A 17,666-nucleotide genomic window follows, 5' to 3' on the forward strand; every position below is an offset into this window, starting at 1 on the left:
TAAATATATATTGTTATTTGCCCTCAATTTAGAACCAACCCATAGCTGATCCTCCATTAAGTTTTCAGAGGCATTTTGGTCACATGAGAGGACATTGCCCATTTTTTTTTCCTATGGAGCTGCTGGTGATTTTGCACTGTAGGAGCTGCTGGTGATTTTGAACTGTGTGCCTTGGTGATTGCAGTGCAATTCCTTACCAATAGACCACCAGAGCTTCTTAGATATAGTTATGGATATAGATTTATAAATATGGCAGGGATTTGTATTTCTTCCCATTCCTAAGAGAGGTGATTCAACAAAAAGTGGAAATTATGGAACAGTGTCACTAATATCACATGGAAGCAAAATATTGATGAAGATTATGCAAAAACTGTTAGAACAGATATATAGAGAACTTCCAGAAGAGGCTATATCACCAGAGAGTTAGTTCATTGTTGATGTCAAATGGATCCTGGGTAAAAGCAGAGATTAGGTAAAGAATGTCTATTTGTGTTTTATTGACTATGCAAAGGCATTTGGCTGTAAGGACCGTAACAAATTATGGCTAACACTGAAAAGAATTAGAATCACAGATCATTTAATTATACTTATGCAAAACCCGTATTTAGATAAAGAGCCTGTTGTATAAACAGGACAAGGAAACATTTTAAAATGTAAAATGGTTTAAATTAATTTTATAAAGTTTAAAGTTTATAATTAAGGTTAAATTAGTTTTTAAAAGTTTCAAATTTAAAATTAAGAAAAGTGTGTGTCAAGGTCATATCCTTTCTCCATAACTATTCAATGCTGAGCAAATGATTCAAGGAGCTGGACTCTATGAAGAAGAATGTGGAATCAGGATTGGTAGATGACTTATTAACAGTCTTCATTGTGCATATGACACAACCTTGCTTGCTGAAAGTGAGGAGGATTTGAAGTGCTTTGTGGAGAGGATCAAAAACTTCAGCCTTTAACACGGATCACATGTCAATGTCAAGAAAGCAAAAATTCTCACCGCTAGACTAAAATAGACTGCATCATGATAGATGGAGATAAGATTGAAACTGTCAACAACTTCATCTTACTTTAATCCAAAATCAGTATACTTGGAACTATCACTGAGGATATCAGCAGGCATATTGCAATGAGGAAGTCTGAAGTTAGAGACCTCTTTAAATCATTGAGGAGCAAAGATGTTAGTTTGAAGACTAAGTATGCCTGATTCAGGCCATCATCCTTTCATCATTAGCTATACTGCTGAGATCAGAACAATGAATAAGGATGACATAGGAAGACTTGATGCCTTTAAACTGTGCTGTTCGAGAAGAGTGCTGAAGATCCCGTGGACTGTCAAAAGAACATACAGATATGTGTTGGAGAAGGTCTAGCCAAAGTGCTCCTTGGAGGCAAAGGTGATAAAGTTTCATCTCACATACTTTGGGCATATTGCTAGAAGAGTATATTCCTTGGAGAGGGACATAGGATTTGGGCAGGGGGAAAGATGGCCAAAATAGGAAGATCCTCAACTAGCAGGACTGACAAAGTTACTGAAAGAATGGACACACTTGAGTGTGTCAAAGATTGTGAGGAAAGCACAGAATAGTCCAGGGTTCAGATCTATTGTTCATACAGTCACTATAACTCGTACTTAACTCAGTGGCATCTAACAACAATAACATAGGGATAGAGATGCTATTGTTGTGTATGATTGATTCAGAACTGACTCATGGCAGTTTCCAAAGCTATAAATGAAACAGAAGAAATTGTTTATCTTTCTACCAAGCAGCTAGTAGATTCAAACAACTTGCCTTTGGAATAGTAACAGAACTTCCTTCAACTAGACCACCAGATATCTATCTATCTCCATCTCTCTCTGCGCTCGCGCTCGTGCTCGCTTGCTCTCTCTCTTGTTCTCTCTCGCTCTGTCTCCTCTCTCACTCTCTTTCTTGCTCTCAATCTCTCGCTCTCGCTCTCGTTCACTCTTGCTCTCTCTCGTTGTCTCCTTCTCTCTCTCTCTCAATATCTCTCTCTCTCATCTATCTTTTATCTATGGGCACACAGTTCGAATTTGCCACTTGCTCCATGGGACAAAATTGGCAGTATCCTTTCGTGTGATGAACTGCCTCTGAAAACCTGCTGGTGGGTCAGGTATAGACCAGTTTCAACTTTACAATACACAGCAACAATAACAAGATAGATATATTTCAATATATCAAGATGTATGTTTTTATATGTATATAAATTCTATCTCCACTGGGGATTATTTATTAATAACAATTCTACATTGATTCATTTTTCTAATAACATTGACTCATTTTTATAATAACCTTTTCAGTTTTGTTCTTGAGCTGCTCCAGATGAAAGAGTCATTTGTATCTTCTGTAAAACAGAGCATGTGATACCCTTTTATGAAATAGTTGGATGCCTTTCAGCTGGAGATAAGACATCCATGTCAGCCTTCTGGCTTGGGGAGCCCATTTGCTGAAATCGGAACATCACAGTTCTTTCGTGGACAATCTCTCTATTATCATCCCTAAAACTTCATAGTTGTTGTGGATTCTGTTACTAAAAGTAGTAGTGAAAATATAAAGTTATGATAATATTATGTAAAACAAAAAAATTACACTGTTGATTATCATTGGAGATATGGCAGCATAATCTATAGGTGTGCAGATAACCCACAGGCCACATCTCTCTGGTGGTTTGAATCCACTAGTGCCTTGACATAAGAAAAATGGACAGTCTCATCTGCAATTTTCAGCCTCAGAAACCCAATGGAGGTCAGCTCTGAATCAGTTCTTGCTCAAGGGCACTGAGGTTTATTTGAGGATTTTTTTTCCTTTTCTTAATTTCTAAAAAATTCCAACTTGTGTTTGCCTTTGCAGCTTAACTGTCTCAGAAAAAGACCTGTTTCCACTCCCTTTCTTTAATCTTAACAACCAAATACAGTGACTTTCAGTGTTTCTTTGAGACATGGTTGAAACGATGTTATTTTCTGGGAGTGGATAGTTTCTGACAGAAACCATCTGTCTTCAGGACTTCTTGAAGTGCAATCAACCTCCTTAACAATGAGCAAATAAGTTTAGATAACTAGAAATAAATGCTAGACTATCAGAAAGTACAGGACAAAACACTTAGGTGGAGAGCAGGGCATCATGGATCCAGGACTTTTGACAGTGATGGCCAAGGAAAGTTAGATTGAGTGAAATGGATGCAATATAGGGAAACACAGAAAAAGATAAGATCCCTCAGTTTGATACTACTACACCAATTAAGTCTTCCACTCACGTTTCAACGGTTAAAGAATCTGAGTAATTTGTTAAATGCTAAGGTAAATAATCAATTTAATGGAATTCATAAAATTCATTTATTTATTTCCTAGCTAGTGAAAATGTCGTGATCAATCATTTGTTCCAGTCGAAGCTGTCACAAACAGGATCCCTCATATCTTCTTATCCATCCTTTAAATTTCGAGGATACAAATCCGCTCTTCTTAATAAGAAAATGACATCTTCTTCAATTATTGGTGAAAACAAAAATTATCTGGAGCTCAATAAGGTAGGAGGTTTTTGTGATTCTTGTTCTGCTGTTTTTAAATTGGCTTAGCACAATTGCTTTTCTAAAAAAAAGGAAAGAAGATACACTGTTTTGAATTCTAAATGGAAGGTGTTGATATGCTTGTTGGAAAGAAAAGAGATCTACTTGCAGTAAAACCATTAGAGAAGGGAGGCACATAAGACTGTACAGTGTAGTGAAAATTCAATAGCAGATACAATAGTAGACATTTTATTGGTTGTCTCTGTGACATAATATTTATGTTTCATCTATATGACTGTCTTTTTGATGAATGGGAAGTAACTTCAGAGATAGTAGACTTAGAGGGAATAAACTTAGCTTCCTCTTTCTCTTGACATTAATCACTTCAGAAGTCTCTAAGCATTAAATCGTAGCATTCTTTCTTTAAAAATATACCACAGTGTATTTTTTTAAATCTTAGAAGATGTTTACTATGTACTTTGTAAATTTTTAACTTTTTAAATTTTAAATGTTTTTAATATATAATTTTTATTGTTTCCATCCTGTACTGATTTGGTTGTATGTACAGGCTAAATATTCTCGCTGTTCATAAATAGAACAAAATACTGAGTAAAGAGTTAATTCAAGTTGATAGTATGAATGAAGCACTTTAAGTTTCTTATGAGTACTTTGCATGGTTATATCTTAGTTTGTGCTGCTCGCCTTTGCCAAATTTATAAAGATGTGAAATATAATTGGGAAGGTATCCAGGAAAATCAAGTTAAGAAATTCAATGGCTGCACCTTGCTGGAATGCATTTTAGCTCACCAATTAAAATAAAAGTATCATTAAATGCAGCTCCAATTTGGAAAAGTGGCAGAAAACCATATAACATATAAGGACTGTGTATGTGTATTTAATCAGTAAATCTAAGAATTGTGGATCTGTTAGTATAGTTGTGCCAGAAGGAAAAAGTTGTGCCTTTTTTTATTTATAAAATGACAAAGGATAGCCATTGTTAAGATAAAGCTCTATTCCTGATGCCCCTAACCTTCCTTTCTCAATCTTTCTGGCAATCAGAAATAAGAAAATCACTACGCATTTCTTAACCGTAACTTTTAATCTTAATTATTAAACATTATGAGACATGAATGCCATTAGTGTTTTCCCTGAAGGACTGCAAACGAGAGATAACTCAGTAGTTTGTCTACTCCAAAAAGATAATGAAGTATTCACTTGCAAGTGTAGGGATTTATTTGTTATTATTTCTTAAGTGTTCCATTCCTCATTTCCCTTATTTCTTCATTTAAAACAGCCTTCAATTTTCAGCACTCAACCTTATAAACTAGTAGGGATTAGAATTTACTGACTGGTTAGCAGATCATCACCCTTGTGATTTCCTTGGTAGAGAAGAGGTTGATCTTGTGCTAGTCCTTTCATCCTTCTTTCCCTTGTCAATTGCAATTACTCATTTTAGCTTGACAGTTAATCTCACTTAAAGGAAATAAATTACCGACACCAATTTGGTGCTGTGGCACCAATTTGATTAGATTTTTTTTTTCTTATATCAAGAGATTTTTTTTTTATTTTTTAAGATAAAGGTTTTAGATCAGTTAAGATATTATTCTACATTTCAATACAATTTTGTGAAATGCAATGTTATATTAACTGGCTGAGGCTCCTCTACCCAGTAGTAGAATTTCATTAATCACTTCTTGCCCTTTATGTCTTTATTACTCTTACTTCCCCTAACCTCTTTCATTTCCATTATTATTTAATCTCTGTCATGTGTAGATTCCTCCCCCTTTTAAAGTCTATGTGTAATTGCTTATAAAAGAAAACATGACCGACCTGTCGCTATGTTTTACAGACAGGGTATTTGCTCGTTCCTTTCTAGTAGCTTGGTCTGTAGGGAGTTGCATAGCAGCTCGAAAATCATGTCTATCTGGCTGTTCAGCTCCACTGAAGACAACCTGAGAGAAAGATGGGCAGTCTCCTCCCAGGTGATTTACAGCCTTGGGAACCTAATGGAAGGTTAGCTAAGCCAATTCCAACTCAAACGCAATGAGTTTTGCATACTTTAAGAAAACGAATATGTTTTAAAGAACTCATTACAACTCATATATCCACTGAATTACTTATTGTTGTTTACTGTCAAGTCAGACCAACCCTTAACGGACCCTTCAGCAGGTCTTCAGAGGCAGTTACTAGAGTGGGAAGAGATTGCTCACTTTTCTCCTGTGGAGCAGCTGGTAGATTCGAAGTGCAAGCCTTTGTGTTGGCAATGCAATTCCTTACCACTAAGCCACCAGAGGTCCAACAGTTATGAATTATATATAATATTAGGGAAAACATTGATTGATGAAGAATCAAATATTTGTAACATAAAGTAGTAACTTTTGTCCAGAGTAAACCATATTTCATAATAGATGTGTAAATGTGGGAAGTTAGCAATACAGCCCGAATACCTGCGTGTACTTACTATAAAACAAATCAAATGGGAATGTATGTGTCTGTTTATTATCAAATTGAAATGAGTGCAGGGTATTGGTAGATCTGATTTCAAATTTTAAACTTGAAAGGATGACTGTAATAGCTTTTCTACATGCATTTTGAACATTTCTCAAATTATAATACTATCATAGAAACTCATGTGGAACTGATTTGTAAAATCCTTAATTTCAATTCATATTTGCCTTTTAGTAATTTTTATATAGAGTAGGAGGGTTAATGCTGCAATTTAAGAAAATAAACCTGCTCATTTTTCTTTGTTTTTGTTTTCACTGCAGTTATTAAAAAAGAAAGGAACGTCCACATTCCTTCAGAAACTGGAACGAGGTGGTCCGGTCTCCATAGCATCCCAACTCAGGGTTCGTGGCAGCTTCTAATTACACTTGGAATATGATCATATAAATTGTAAAGGGCATACACTGAATAGCATGCCTCACTTTTTAGTTTGCTTGAGCACCTTTTAGAGGAAAATGAATAACACACACAAGAAGAGTGAGTTCTATTGTACATAGAACTGTTGGCAAGAGGGAGGGTGGAATCCTGTATTATTAATCAGTCTGATCATACAAATTTGAGTTTTGTTCCATATGCTCTTCCCATCCTATTAGAGCTGAAGAAGCAGGTATGGCTACTTTACTAACCATCCTCTTATTGTATATTGTCAACGCAGTATCACTAAAGAAAGGGAAGACACAGTGAAGTATAGAAGGGTTAATAGGAATCAGAATTATAGGGAATAAGCCAGAAAAGTGCAAGTTTACTAGGGAAAACAATTACTATTAAAGATAAACTGTGTATGAATGTTTAAATAGAAAATGAATTTCCTCTATGCCTTTCACTCAAACTACAATAAAAAAAATAGTTGTATACGACAGATAAATTTTTTTTTAATTGAAACACAGATTTGCATTTGTAGCCAGTATCCCCTTTGTGAATGACATAGTCTTTGCTTCTCTCCTTAGAACTCTCTAAAGGATATTATTGGGAAACTTCAAAAGTGCACTCCACACTTTATTCATTGCATCAAGCCCAATAACTCAAAACTGCCAGATACGTTTGATAATTTCTATGTGTCTGCTCAACTACAATACATTGGGGTACTAGAGATGGTGAAGATCATTCGGTACGGATATCCTGTCCGCCTTTCTTTCATGGATTTCCTGGCAAGGTAAGCCCTTCTGCTTACAAGCATTGTTATATGCATTATTCAGTGTGGTGTAATGTTGATATGCTAGCAGAAATCTTCCTTTTTGTTTTGGCACATTATTGTTATCATTTATATTCTTCAATTTCATATAAAGAAGAGACTATGGAAATGAGTGAAATATATTAACAAAATTTATTTAGAAGCTTACTAAACCTTTCTGAAGCTATCTTAGAAATCATTCCTTGTATTCAAAGGTTTTAAGCTGTTGAAATTATTTCAAATGTATTATCTTCACCTTTATATATATGAATGAAATATTATGTAGATCAGAAAAATACAATTTTGGCCTAAGCCAACTCATTTCTTATTTTAGCGTCTCTTATTTTTCAGAAAGAGGAATATATAGGGAAATAGGAACTTGATTGTAACAGTTAATTTTGTGCTTGTTTTGGTCAGAAATAAGGGGGTAATATCATTGCTAGTTGTATATTTTATATTGCAATATGAATACATTTCGATGGAAATCAAACAGTATTTTTTAAGTGATGGGCATGTTGATGGATGTGTCCACAGAAGAAAATGGGTAATCTCTGCCTGTGTGATTTATATCCTTGGAAACTTAATGGATAGTTTTAATTGTTATTTAATTTCTGTTCAACAACAATGTAGTTGTTGTATTAGGTGCCTTAAATCAAGTACGACCCATAGTGATCCTATGAATGACAGATCTGAGCCCTGTCCTATCCTATGCCATCCTCATCACTTCTGATAAATTTGAACCTAACTCTTCAGTCACTGTTTCAAGCTATCTCATTGAGAGGTTTTCCCTCTTTCATTGAAATCTTTCAATGAAATAACAATCAAGTTGAGTTAACTTAAAATTTCCTACACCTTATAGTTTGAGTACAAACAGATGTCTTGGAAAAGTACAGCCAGAGTTGGTCCTTGGAGGCAATGATGGTAAGGCTTTGTCTCACATACATTGAACATGTTACTGAAGCGGCTATTTCTTGAAAAGGGACATCATGCAAGGAAACGTGAATGGTCAGCAAAAGAGAGAAAACCCTTCAATGAGCTGAACTGACACAGTGGACTCTTAGGTTAAGCAGTTGTGCCCCAATCCAAAGACAAGCAGTTTGAATGTGTGTGTGTGTGTGTGTGTGTGTGTGTGTGTATACATACACACACTAGCTACCCTGTAGTGTGATTTACAGCCTCTGAAAACCTATTGGAGGGTGAACTAGCACTGACTCAGTGGCACATCACAACATTATTCACATAGCAACAGCATTCCTTTAAGTAGTCACTAGAATAAGGATTTTTAAGCTGGCCTATACATAACTATAAATAGTAGACTCTCCTATTTCACTCCAGACCTTTTAAATGATGATTAGGAGTGGCTGAGATTCAAGAAATTCTAGGTGTGAACGTTTATATATATTTCAGTAGGAAGTAGAATTAAAAGTCACTGATCTAGAAGCCCTGGTGGCACAGTATCTTACATCTTGGATTATTAGCCAAAATATTATTGGTTCAGGTCTACCAGATGTTCGGTGGGAGAAAAATGAGCCATCTCCTCTCATAAAAATGTACAGCCTAAGACATCTAATGGAGGATCCCTGTGAGTTGACTCTAGCAGTGAATGTTTGTGTTTATTTCCGTTTGCCTAGTGGGTAGGGTGTTGTGCTGCCAACCCAAAGACAAGAAGTTCTAATCTACAATCTACTCCTCAGGAGAAAGATGGTCAATTTACGTGGAGTTTACCTTTGAAAATATGATTGCAAGATTCCTGGTTGCATACTGGTTAAAAAGAATTTAGCTTCAAATTAAAAGGTTGGCAGTTTAAATCTCTGAAGACAAAAGATAAGGCTGTCTGCTTCAACAAAGATTTACAGCCTTAGAAACTTTATGGGGCAAATCTACTCTGTGTTGTAGAGCCATTATGAGTCATAATCTAATTGAAAACAATAGGGTTGTTTTGTTTTTTCCTCTCCTTTTGTTTTGGTCCTTAGAAGGTGTTTACTGTTCATGTAATTGGCTACCATTTTTAAGGCCAGCAATTTGGTGCCCTAAAGTTGTTGGAAATACAAAATGTCAGGCCTCACCCCAGATTCACTGAACTACAAATTTATAGAATTGCGATTTGAACTGAATGCACTTGTACTCTTATAACCACTTTGAATAGATTCATATATTAGGCCCAAAATAGGTTTACTTTCACTCTGAATAATAAAGTGAGTAGATTTGTTTTCATTCTTTGTTTTGGTAGAGTGGCTTAGAACTATGGAATGCAAAGAGCCTTGTTTTAAAGGGCTTTTTTAGTGGTTCTCTAGAGCAAACTTTTGTTAAATACCTGATTCTTAGTTATATGAATAGCTTTAATTCCTCCCCAAAGTGGGCGAAGAACATGTCTCTGAGTATAATATCTATCTCTTTCTATTGTTGTTAGATATATTTGTGTCTTCATGTATTGTTGTTTGCTGTCAAGTTGTAACCAAACCATAAGCTGACCCTCCAGTGAGTTTTTAGAAGCAGCATATATCTATATCTATATAGCTATATCGATATAGCTATATATCTCTATCATCTATATCATATCTATCTATCTATCTATCTATCTATCTATCTATCTATCATCTATCTATCTATCCATCCATCCATCCATCTATCTCCGGTGAAGCTCCATCTTACATACTTTGGACATGTTGCAAAGTAGGATCTAGTCCTTGGAGAGGGACATCATGCTTAGGAGGGTGGAGGGACAGCACAAGAGTGGAAAACCCTCAGTGAGATGGATTGATTCCATCACTGGGGTAGTGGGGATAGACATGTCAGAAATAATAAGATTTGCAAGCAATAGAGACAAGTTAAGGGCTGTTGTACATAGGATTGCTATGAGTCGCAAGTGACTCAACGGCACATAACAACGTATCTTGTGGCCTAGTGGCAAAGAACTGTGCTGTAATCTCAAAGGCATGTAGTTCGAGGCCACCAGCTACTCTGCAGGAGAATAATGGGCAATCTACTCCTGTGTGATTAACTGCTTCTGAAAACTCACCAGATGGTCAACTTTGGACCAATTCCAACTTGATAGTACACAACTACGATAGACCTTTACATATAATGATTAAAACTCCCTTTTTTACCTTTTTCAGATTTTACTAAGACTAATCTATCATTATATATAACATGCCCAAAATAGTCCTCATTAAAATAGTTGATGCAAATAATATTTTAATTAAAATCATGTATATATATATGTATCTTTTAATATATTGTAGTTTCTTTATTCTTTTAAAAGAGATGTGATCCCCTGCCCATCATCCCTATCTGCAATATCATAACAAGAACAATGGGATTACTGGTTTATTTCAGTGGACAGTTGTTATTTGTTTTAAATAAAAAAACACCAGCTTATAAATGAAATTTTGGAAATCATTGATTGATAGAAATGATCAGGATTGTGTTGGTGCAAAAACTCTACTTAGACCAGGAAACAGTCAGAACACAGCCAGGAAACACTGCATGGTTTAAAATCATGAAAGGAGTGCATCAGGTATGCATCCTTTCACCATACCCTTTCAATCTATATACAGAACAGATCATTCAGGAGGCTGGAATTTATGAGGAGGAATATGATATAAAGATTTTAGGAAGACTCGTTAACAACCTGAATTATGTAGATGACACAACCTTGCTTAAAGAAACATAGGAGGACTGAATTGTTTACTGCAGAAGGTTAAGGATTGAAGCCTTCAATATGGATTAAAGCTCAACATCAAGAAGACAAAGATTCTCACTGCTGGACCAATTGGCAGCATGATGATGGATGGAGAAGAGATTGAGATTGTTAACAATTTCAGTTTGGTTGGCAACACTCTTGACTCTAGCAGATGAGAAATCAAAAGACAAATTAATCTGAAGAAGGTTGCTATCAGGGTCCTCTCCAAAGTGCTGAAGAGCATGATGTTATTCTGGTACATCTGATTCAGACCGTGGTCTTCGCAGTTACTTGCTATGCATGAGATATCTGGACAAAGACCAAAGACAACAGAAGAAGAATTGATGCTTTTGTGTTGTGTTGCTGGAGAAGAGTATTGAACATATCGTGGCTACCAAGAGAACAAACAGGCTTATCCTGACAGGATAAGTATTTTGAAGCTCCATTTCACATACTTTGGGCATGTGGCCAAGAGGGACCAGTTCCTGGAGCAGGACATCATGGTCATAAGGGTGGAGGGACAGTGCAGGAGACGAAGACCCCAGATGAGATGGACTGACAACGTAACCGGGATAATGGGAGTAGGTGTGTTGGAGACAGTGAGACCGTCTCAGGATAGAGATAGAGCAGAGTTCAGAGCTATTGTAGATAAGTTGTTTGCTGTTGTTAGGTGCTATCAAGTCACCTGTGACTGATAGTGATCCTATATATGATAGCTCTGAAGCCTGCCATGTCCTGAGCCAGTATCACTGACTCCAACATAACTACCATCATTGTTCCAGTCACTGTATCAATCCATTTCATCCAGGGTCTTCCTCTCCTGCACTATCCCTCCACCCTTTCAAGCATGATGTCCTTCTCCAGGGATTGGTCTCTCCTGGCCACGTGCCCCAAGTATATAGCTATATACATGTAGTTCACAATGAGTCACAGGCTACTTGATGGCACATAACAACAATAACATCAGCTTTCTTAGAGTTTGAACAAAATGCAACCTACAAAGTTTTACATCTAGAAAGAATATAATTTAATATTTCTTGAGCATTCAGAAAGCTCATCAGGACTTCGAAATATCCCTAGGCAAACTAGCATCATTATATAAACAAAGCCTAGAGGTGTAATTTAATCAGATTTTTCATTGCCAATATATCAGATAACAGAATTTATCACTCCAACATAAAATATTTAGTTTTTATTCATATCACCTTGCTTTAACTGTTACAGAATAAAACCTGTCAAAACAAATAATTTTGTTATATATAAAGCACAAAATGTACAAAATAACTTGATAACCAGACTTTATGTAAGCACTTACTTATTTGAACAATATTATTTCTGAAATAAAATGTAACAAGTATCAATAATGAATAGGTGTTTCTTTAACAAAAAAATTAAGTGAACTTGATGATATTGCAAATTTGCATCAGGATATCTTTGTTTTAATAACTACCTATTTTCTGAGTCTTCCTGATTTCCGTTAGAAAATTGTTGTACCTAAGTGGATCCTATTTTGAGTAAATGAAGAAGTATACTTGTTAATCCTTCTTTTATTCTAATCACATTGATAACTTTAGAGCTGGATGATAAAGATTTTGCCTCCTATTACAAGGACTTCACAACATTGAATATGAAGAACACTAAAAGAAGCAACAAAACGGAATTCCTCTGAAATAATCCTGACACAGTTGAGATGTTTATTTATTTGATGTCAGTAAGTGACAGAAAAAACTTACGTATTTTAGCGTAGTTGATACTTGTTATTGTTGTTAGGTGCTGTCGAGTCGTAGACGACTCATAGCGACCCTATGAATGAAAGGCCTGAGCACTGTTCGTACGTAGAGCTTCCGGAGACAAGCCATTTCGGAAGTGGATGTTGCTCCTGCTTCCAGGCTTGTTTTAGTCGGGAAGCTCCAACAAACACTGTCCACCATGGGTGACCATTTCCACATTCAGTACATCATTGTCACAGTGTTCAGCATCACAGCAACCACAAGTTACTTAGTTGATACTAAGTTAATGTTAATTCTTCCTGTGCTGTGGGAGCAAAATACAGTTTATCTAGACATATATGGTTTCAAACCTTTGTATTTGTTTTTGTAATCGCATTATCCTTTCTATTTATCAAACTATATTTGAGCTCTAATGGCTAATGAGAAAGGCATTGTGCTGGTAATCTAAAGGTGGTTGGTTGTGTACCATACAGTCAGAACTTACCCATAGTTAACCCTCCACTGAATTTTCTGCGAGAGTTAATCTCATGAGAAAAGATTGGTTATCTTTCTCCTGTGGAATAGCTGGTGACTTCGAACCACAGGTCTTCTGGTTTGAAGCTCAGCTTCTTGCCACTATGCCACCAGAGAAGTTTGAATTCACCTGCTGTTCCACCACAGGAGAAAGATAGACTATTTCTTCCATGTAATGTATTTGTTTGTTGTTGTTGATGCTGTCAAGTCAAGCATGACTTATAGCAACTTTATGAGCAAAAGACTTAATATCTATCATCATTTCTCCAAGTTCATAGAGTTTCCAGAGGCATGTGGTTTAGGAAGTATATGCCACTCCTGCTTCCAAACCTGTTTTATAACTGGGAGCTCCACCAAACACTGTCCATAATGGGAAACTATTCTGGTATTTGATACCCAAATGGCACAAGTTTCAGCAACACAGAAAACCCAGGTTACATCACACACCACACTGACAAGGAGTGATGTACATAGTGAAAGAGTGTCCCTTCAGATATAACAGCACTAGTCTCATTTAGCAGTGCTTAAGTGTTGTCAAGTCAAATACAACTCAGAGTAAGCTTTGCACAAAAGACCTGAACTCTGTTCTATAACTAACATCATTTCTGTACATTTATAAAGTTCAGAGAATTTGTAGCATTTCCAGAGCTTCTGCAAGCCTAGAGGAAGATCAGCTATGAGTTGGTTCCAACTCAAGGAGAGTGAGTGAGTGAGTGAGTTAATATTTAGAAAGGTTTGCTGGTGAAATCCATGGAGCTTCGAATACAAAAGCAACTTCCTAGAAAAAAGATGGACAGTCTCCTCTCATTCCATGTACAGCCTCAGGAACCCAATGAAGGGTCACCTAGGGTTGAGTTTGAAATTTTATTTATTTGCTTGTTCTTTAATAAATTTTTACTCAATATTCAAGATCCATTCAAATGTGCTATCCTTTGAGAAAACTCATAAGAAAGAAAAAAAGACAAGTAGTCTGCTCCTATAAAGACTTATAGCCTTGGAAACCTGACGGAGAGTCAAAACTGAGTCCACAGCAGTGGGTTTTCTTATAAAGTTTTGGTTCCAAGAGCAAGAAAGAAAATTGTCAGAAATGTCAAAATCTAGACTTGGGGTTGCAGTAGTGTCAGGTTCATTGTATTCTAATCATCAAAGCGATTCTAGACTAGCCCATGTTTAAGAGAGAGGGATGATTATATCTTCAGTGAAAAGTACGGAGTTGGCTAAATTTAGAAACAAGGTACTGTTAAATACAGAGGAGGACACAAGTGTTTAGGAATAATTAAAAAGTAACCCATGTCTATAACAATAAATGAGTTGCTATAGATGAGAAGAACGGCACAGAATAGGGCAAGGTTCAGATCTGTTGCTTATAAGGTTGCTGTGAGTTGCATCTAACAAGTAGCAATATTATTTCCATCTGTCCCTGACAAGTATTTACTTGTTCTGAAGGTTGCGCTGCTTTGTAGGCATAGTTCTTAGTGAGATGTGCTACTTACCAAAAGCTACTTATTGGTTCGACCCCAGCAGTGTTCTCAAGGGCCTAATATGGGAAGTCCCCTCCGGTGTGCTTTTACAGCCTTAGTAAACATATCAACTTTGATTCAGAACTGACTCAAAGATAATGCGTGATCCTTTTTTAAAATATATATATATATATAAATTCAAAGTAATTATAGAGGGCAATGATAAAAAATATTAACAATGACAATAAAACATTTTGAAAATTTCCTAAGCAAATTCTTTACATGGTATACCACCATCAGCTTTTCAAAACTCTCTCGGAATCCTGTGTGCTTATGACATTATCATCAATAAACTTTTTTTTTAGTGATAACACAGGACTCTGGAGGTGATTAGTGATATGTATATGTTGTCTTCTTAGTTCTCTAATCCTCTAAGTTATTATCTCTTCCGTATTTAGAGGGGAAATCTTTTGGAATCCAACAGTAGAGGTTGGGTGGCAAGCTTCTGTGGGCCAGGCCAGGCTCATCATTCCTTTAAAGGCTTATTTATGGTGGACAGGGGAAATTAGAACAGCACAACTAAATGGCGAGGTTTGCTATTTAATGAGGCAAGCTTATTTGGAAAAGACAGAAGGACTTGTCTAATAACAGCACTGCAGTGTTTGGTATTATGCTTGGCAGGGTGAGGGATCATGATCTGTGTTTTTAGATTGTTGCTGGATGAAATCCCTATTAGGAATAGTCTGAATCATTTAGCTTGCTTAAATGGTACAGTTGTTGTTGAAAGGTCAAGCCGTGAAAGGACACAGCCATGGTATTAAATTGGGTGTGTGAAGAGGGATGAAAGAAGACACACTTTGGTTTATTGGATTAAAACTAATGGGCAGCAGCTACCCAGTGAAGCAGACACTCAACAGAGTCACAGATTTATGTTGAAATCTTCTCAAAGTCTTGGTTGTTACATGCAAGCAATGCCAGTTACTGTCAATGTATCTTTAATAAAAATGTGAATTAATGAGTTTGAAACTTTTAAAATGTTCTAGAAGTTTTAATTGGCAAATGACAAATTTTATTCAAGGCAATTTTTCCAAATCTAACCACATTCTTTCCACTAAAACTAACCTACATGTTTGACTGATTTTTTTTTTTTATCTTAATGACAATTGGGAGGAAATCTTTTTAAAGGGACATAAAATAGGAAAGTGAAATTCCTTTATCATTTTATATACTCCAGTGATCTATAAGCTTTTTCTGTGACAAGTCAGATAGTAAGTAAATTAGGTTTTGCAAACTATAAGGTCTCCTATGCAACAACTCAACACTGAATTTTTAACAAAAAACAGCCAGAAGCAGGCAATATGCAAATGAATGGGAATAGCAGTTCTGAGTGGTTAAGACTAAACCTACTCTTAATCTATTTACACTCTCCTTTCTCTAGTGGGTTTGTTGTTAGGTACCTTGAGTCAAGTAAGACTCATAGTGACCCTAACATAGCAGATCTGAGCCCTGTTCAATCTTGTGCCATCTTTATCATGTCTAACACCCTTAAGCCCATTGCTGCTGTTGCTATCAGTCCATTTCATTGAGGGTTATATTCTCTTTGACTGAGTTTCCATATTTTTAAACATGAGCTCCTTTTCTAAGGACTAGCCCTCCCCACTCAATAACATGCCCAAAATATGTGAGACAAAGCTTCTTCATCCTTGCCTCTAAGGAACATTCTAGCAGCACTTTCTCAATACCATTTGTTCTATTTGTTCTTTTGGCTGTCCATCAGATATTCAATACTCTTCTCCAGCAGTGTAACTCAAAAGCATCAATTCTATCATGCTTATTAATTATCCATCTCTCAAATACATAACAGATGATTAAAAAGACCATGGCTTGAATCTGGCACACCTTGGTCTTTAAACTAACATCAGTGCTCTTTAAGACTTTGGAAAGGTCACAATTAACAGCAGACTTTCCCAATGCAATATGTATCATAAGCTCCAAGGATGTTGATTGTGGATCCCAAATAATATGACACCATTGACAATTTCAACCTTTTCTCCATCTATCATGATGTTGCTTATTGATCTAGTGGTGAGGATTTTGGCCTGACCTTGAGATGCAATCCATACTGTAGGTGTAGTCTTTTATCATCTGCTGCGAGCACTTTAGGTCCTCCTTACTTTCAACAAGCAGGGTTGTGTTTTCTGTATAATGGAGGTTATTGATGAATCTTTCTCCAATCCTGATGCCACCTTCTACTTCACAGAGTCCAGCTTCTTGAATGATTTACACAAAATACAAGCTGAGTAGGTACTGAGAAAAGATATAACTCTAGCACACATCTTTTTTAATTTTAAACCAAGTATCCCTTTCTCTGTTCTGATGACAGCGTCTTGGGCTAGGTATAGGTTTCATATGAGCACAACAAAGTGTTTTGGAATTCCCCATTCTTCTCAATGTTAGCCATAGCTTATGGTGATCTACGCAAATGCATTTGTATAATCAATAATGCACAAACATCAACATTTTTATGGTTTTTTGTTTTCTTTTTTTTTTTCACCATTGAGTTAGAACCGACTCATAGCTGACCTTCTGGCAGGTTTTCAGAGGCTATTAATCACAAGGGAGGAGGTTGTCCATACTTCTCCAGCAGACACAAACTGCATCCCTTCAGGAGTGCAGCGCAGCTTCTTGCCACAAGGCCACCAGAGCTCTCTGATTTAATGGTAAAAATTTTATCAAATTTTACCTTGGATTGCGCCTACCTAAAGCTATAAAGTTTTAATCTACCAGTTGCAATGCAGGCGAAAGATGAACAGTTTCCTCCTATGTGATTTGTTGTCTCTGACAACTCATTGCAGGATCATTTATGGGTCAGTTCTGACTTGATGGGACTCAACAGCAACTCTTTCTGATAGAGAACAAAAGGAGAGGCAAATCCTATAGGGATAAGGACTTATAAGAGGAGTCCAGAATTAAGTTTATGTAATGGAGTGAACTCAGGGTAGTGGGAGGGTTGTGGGGGATTGTATACCAAAGAAGGAATTTTTCTTTTGCTTTTCAAAGAGAGAAGCGAACTGGGGGTGGTGGGGAGG

At 36.4% G+C, this 17,666-nt stretch overlaps 1 protein-coding gene across 1 annotated transcript in view; it reads left to right on the plus strand.

Moving 5' to 3' along the window:
- Nucleotides 1-17,666, plus strand: part of MYO16 (myosin XVI) — a 951,959-nt gene that overhangs the window by 688,810 nt on the left and 245,483 nt on the right. Inside the window, exons 25-27 of the mRNA XM_006894620.1 lie at nucleotides 3,362-3,537; nucleotides 6,285-6,365; nucleotides 6,969-7,174. Of these exons, the coding sequence (XP_006894682.1) occupies nucleotides 3,362-3,537; nucleotides 6,285-6,365; nucleotides 6,969-7,174 (463 nt within the window). The remainder of the gene's footprint in view (nucleotides 1-3,361; nucleotides 3,538-6,284; nucleotides 6,366-6,968; nucleotides 7,175-17,666) is intronic.

This window comes from Elephantulus edwardii, unplaced genomic scaffold (assembly GCF_000299155.1).
Source record: "Elephantulus edwardii isolate Elephantulus edwardi_28Jun2011 unplaced genomic scaffold, EleEdw1.0 scaffold00147, whole genome shotgun sequence".
NCBI lineage: Eukaryota > Metazoa > Chordata > Mammalia > Macroscelidea > Macroscelididae > Elephantulus > Elephantulus edwardii.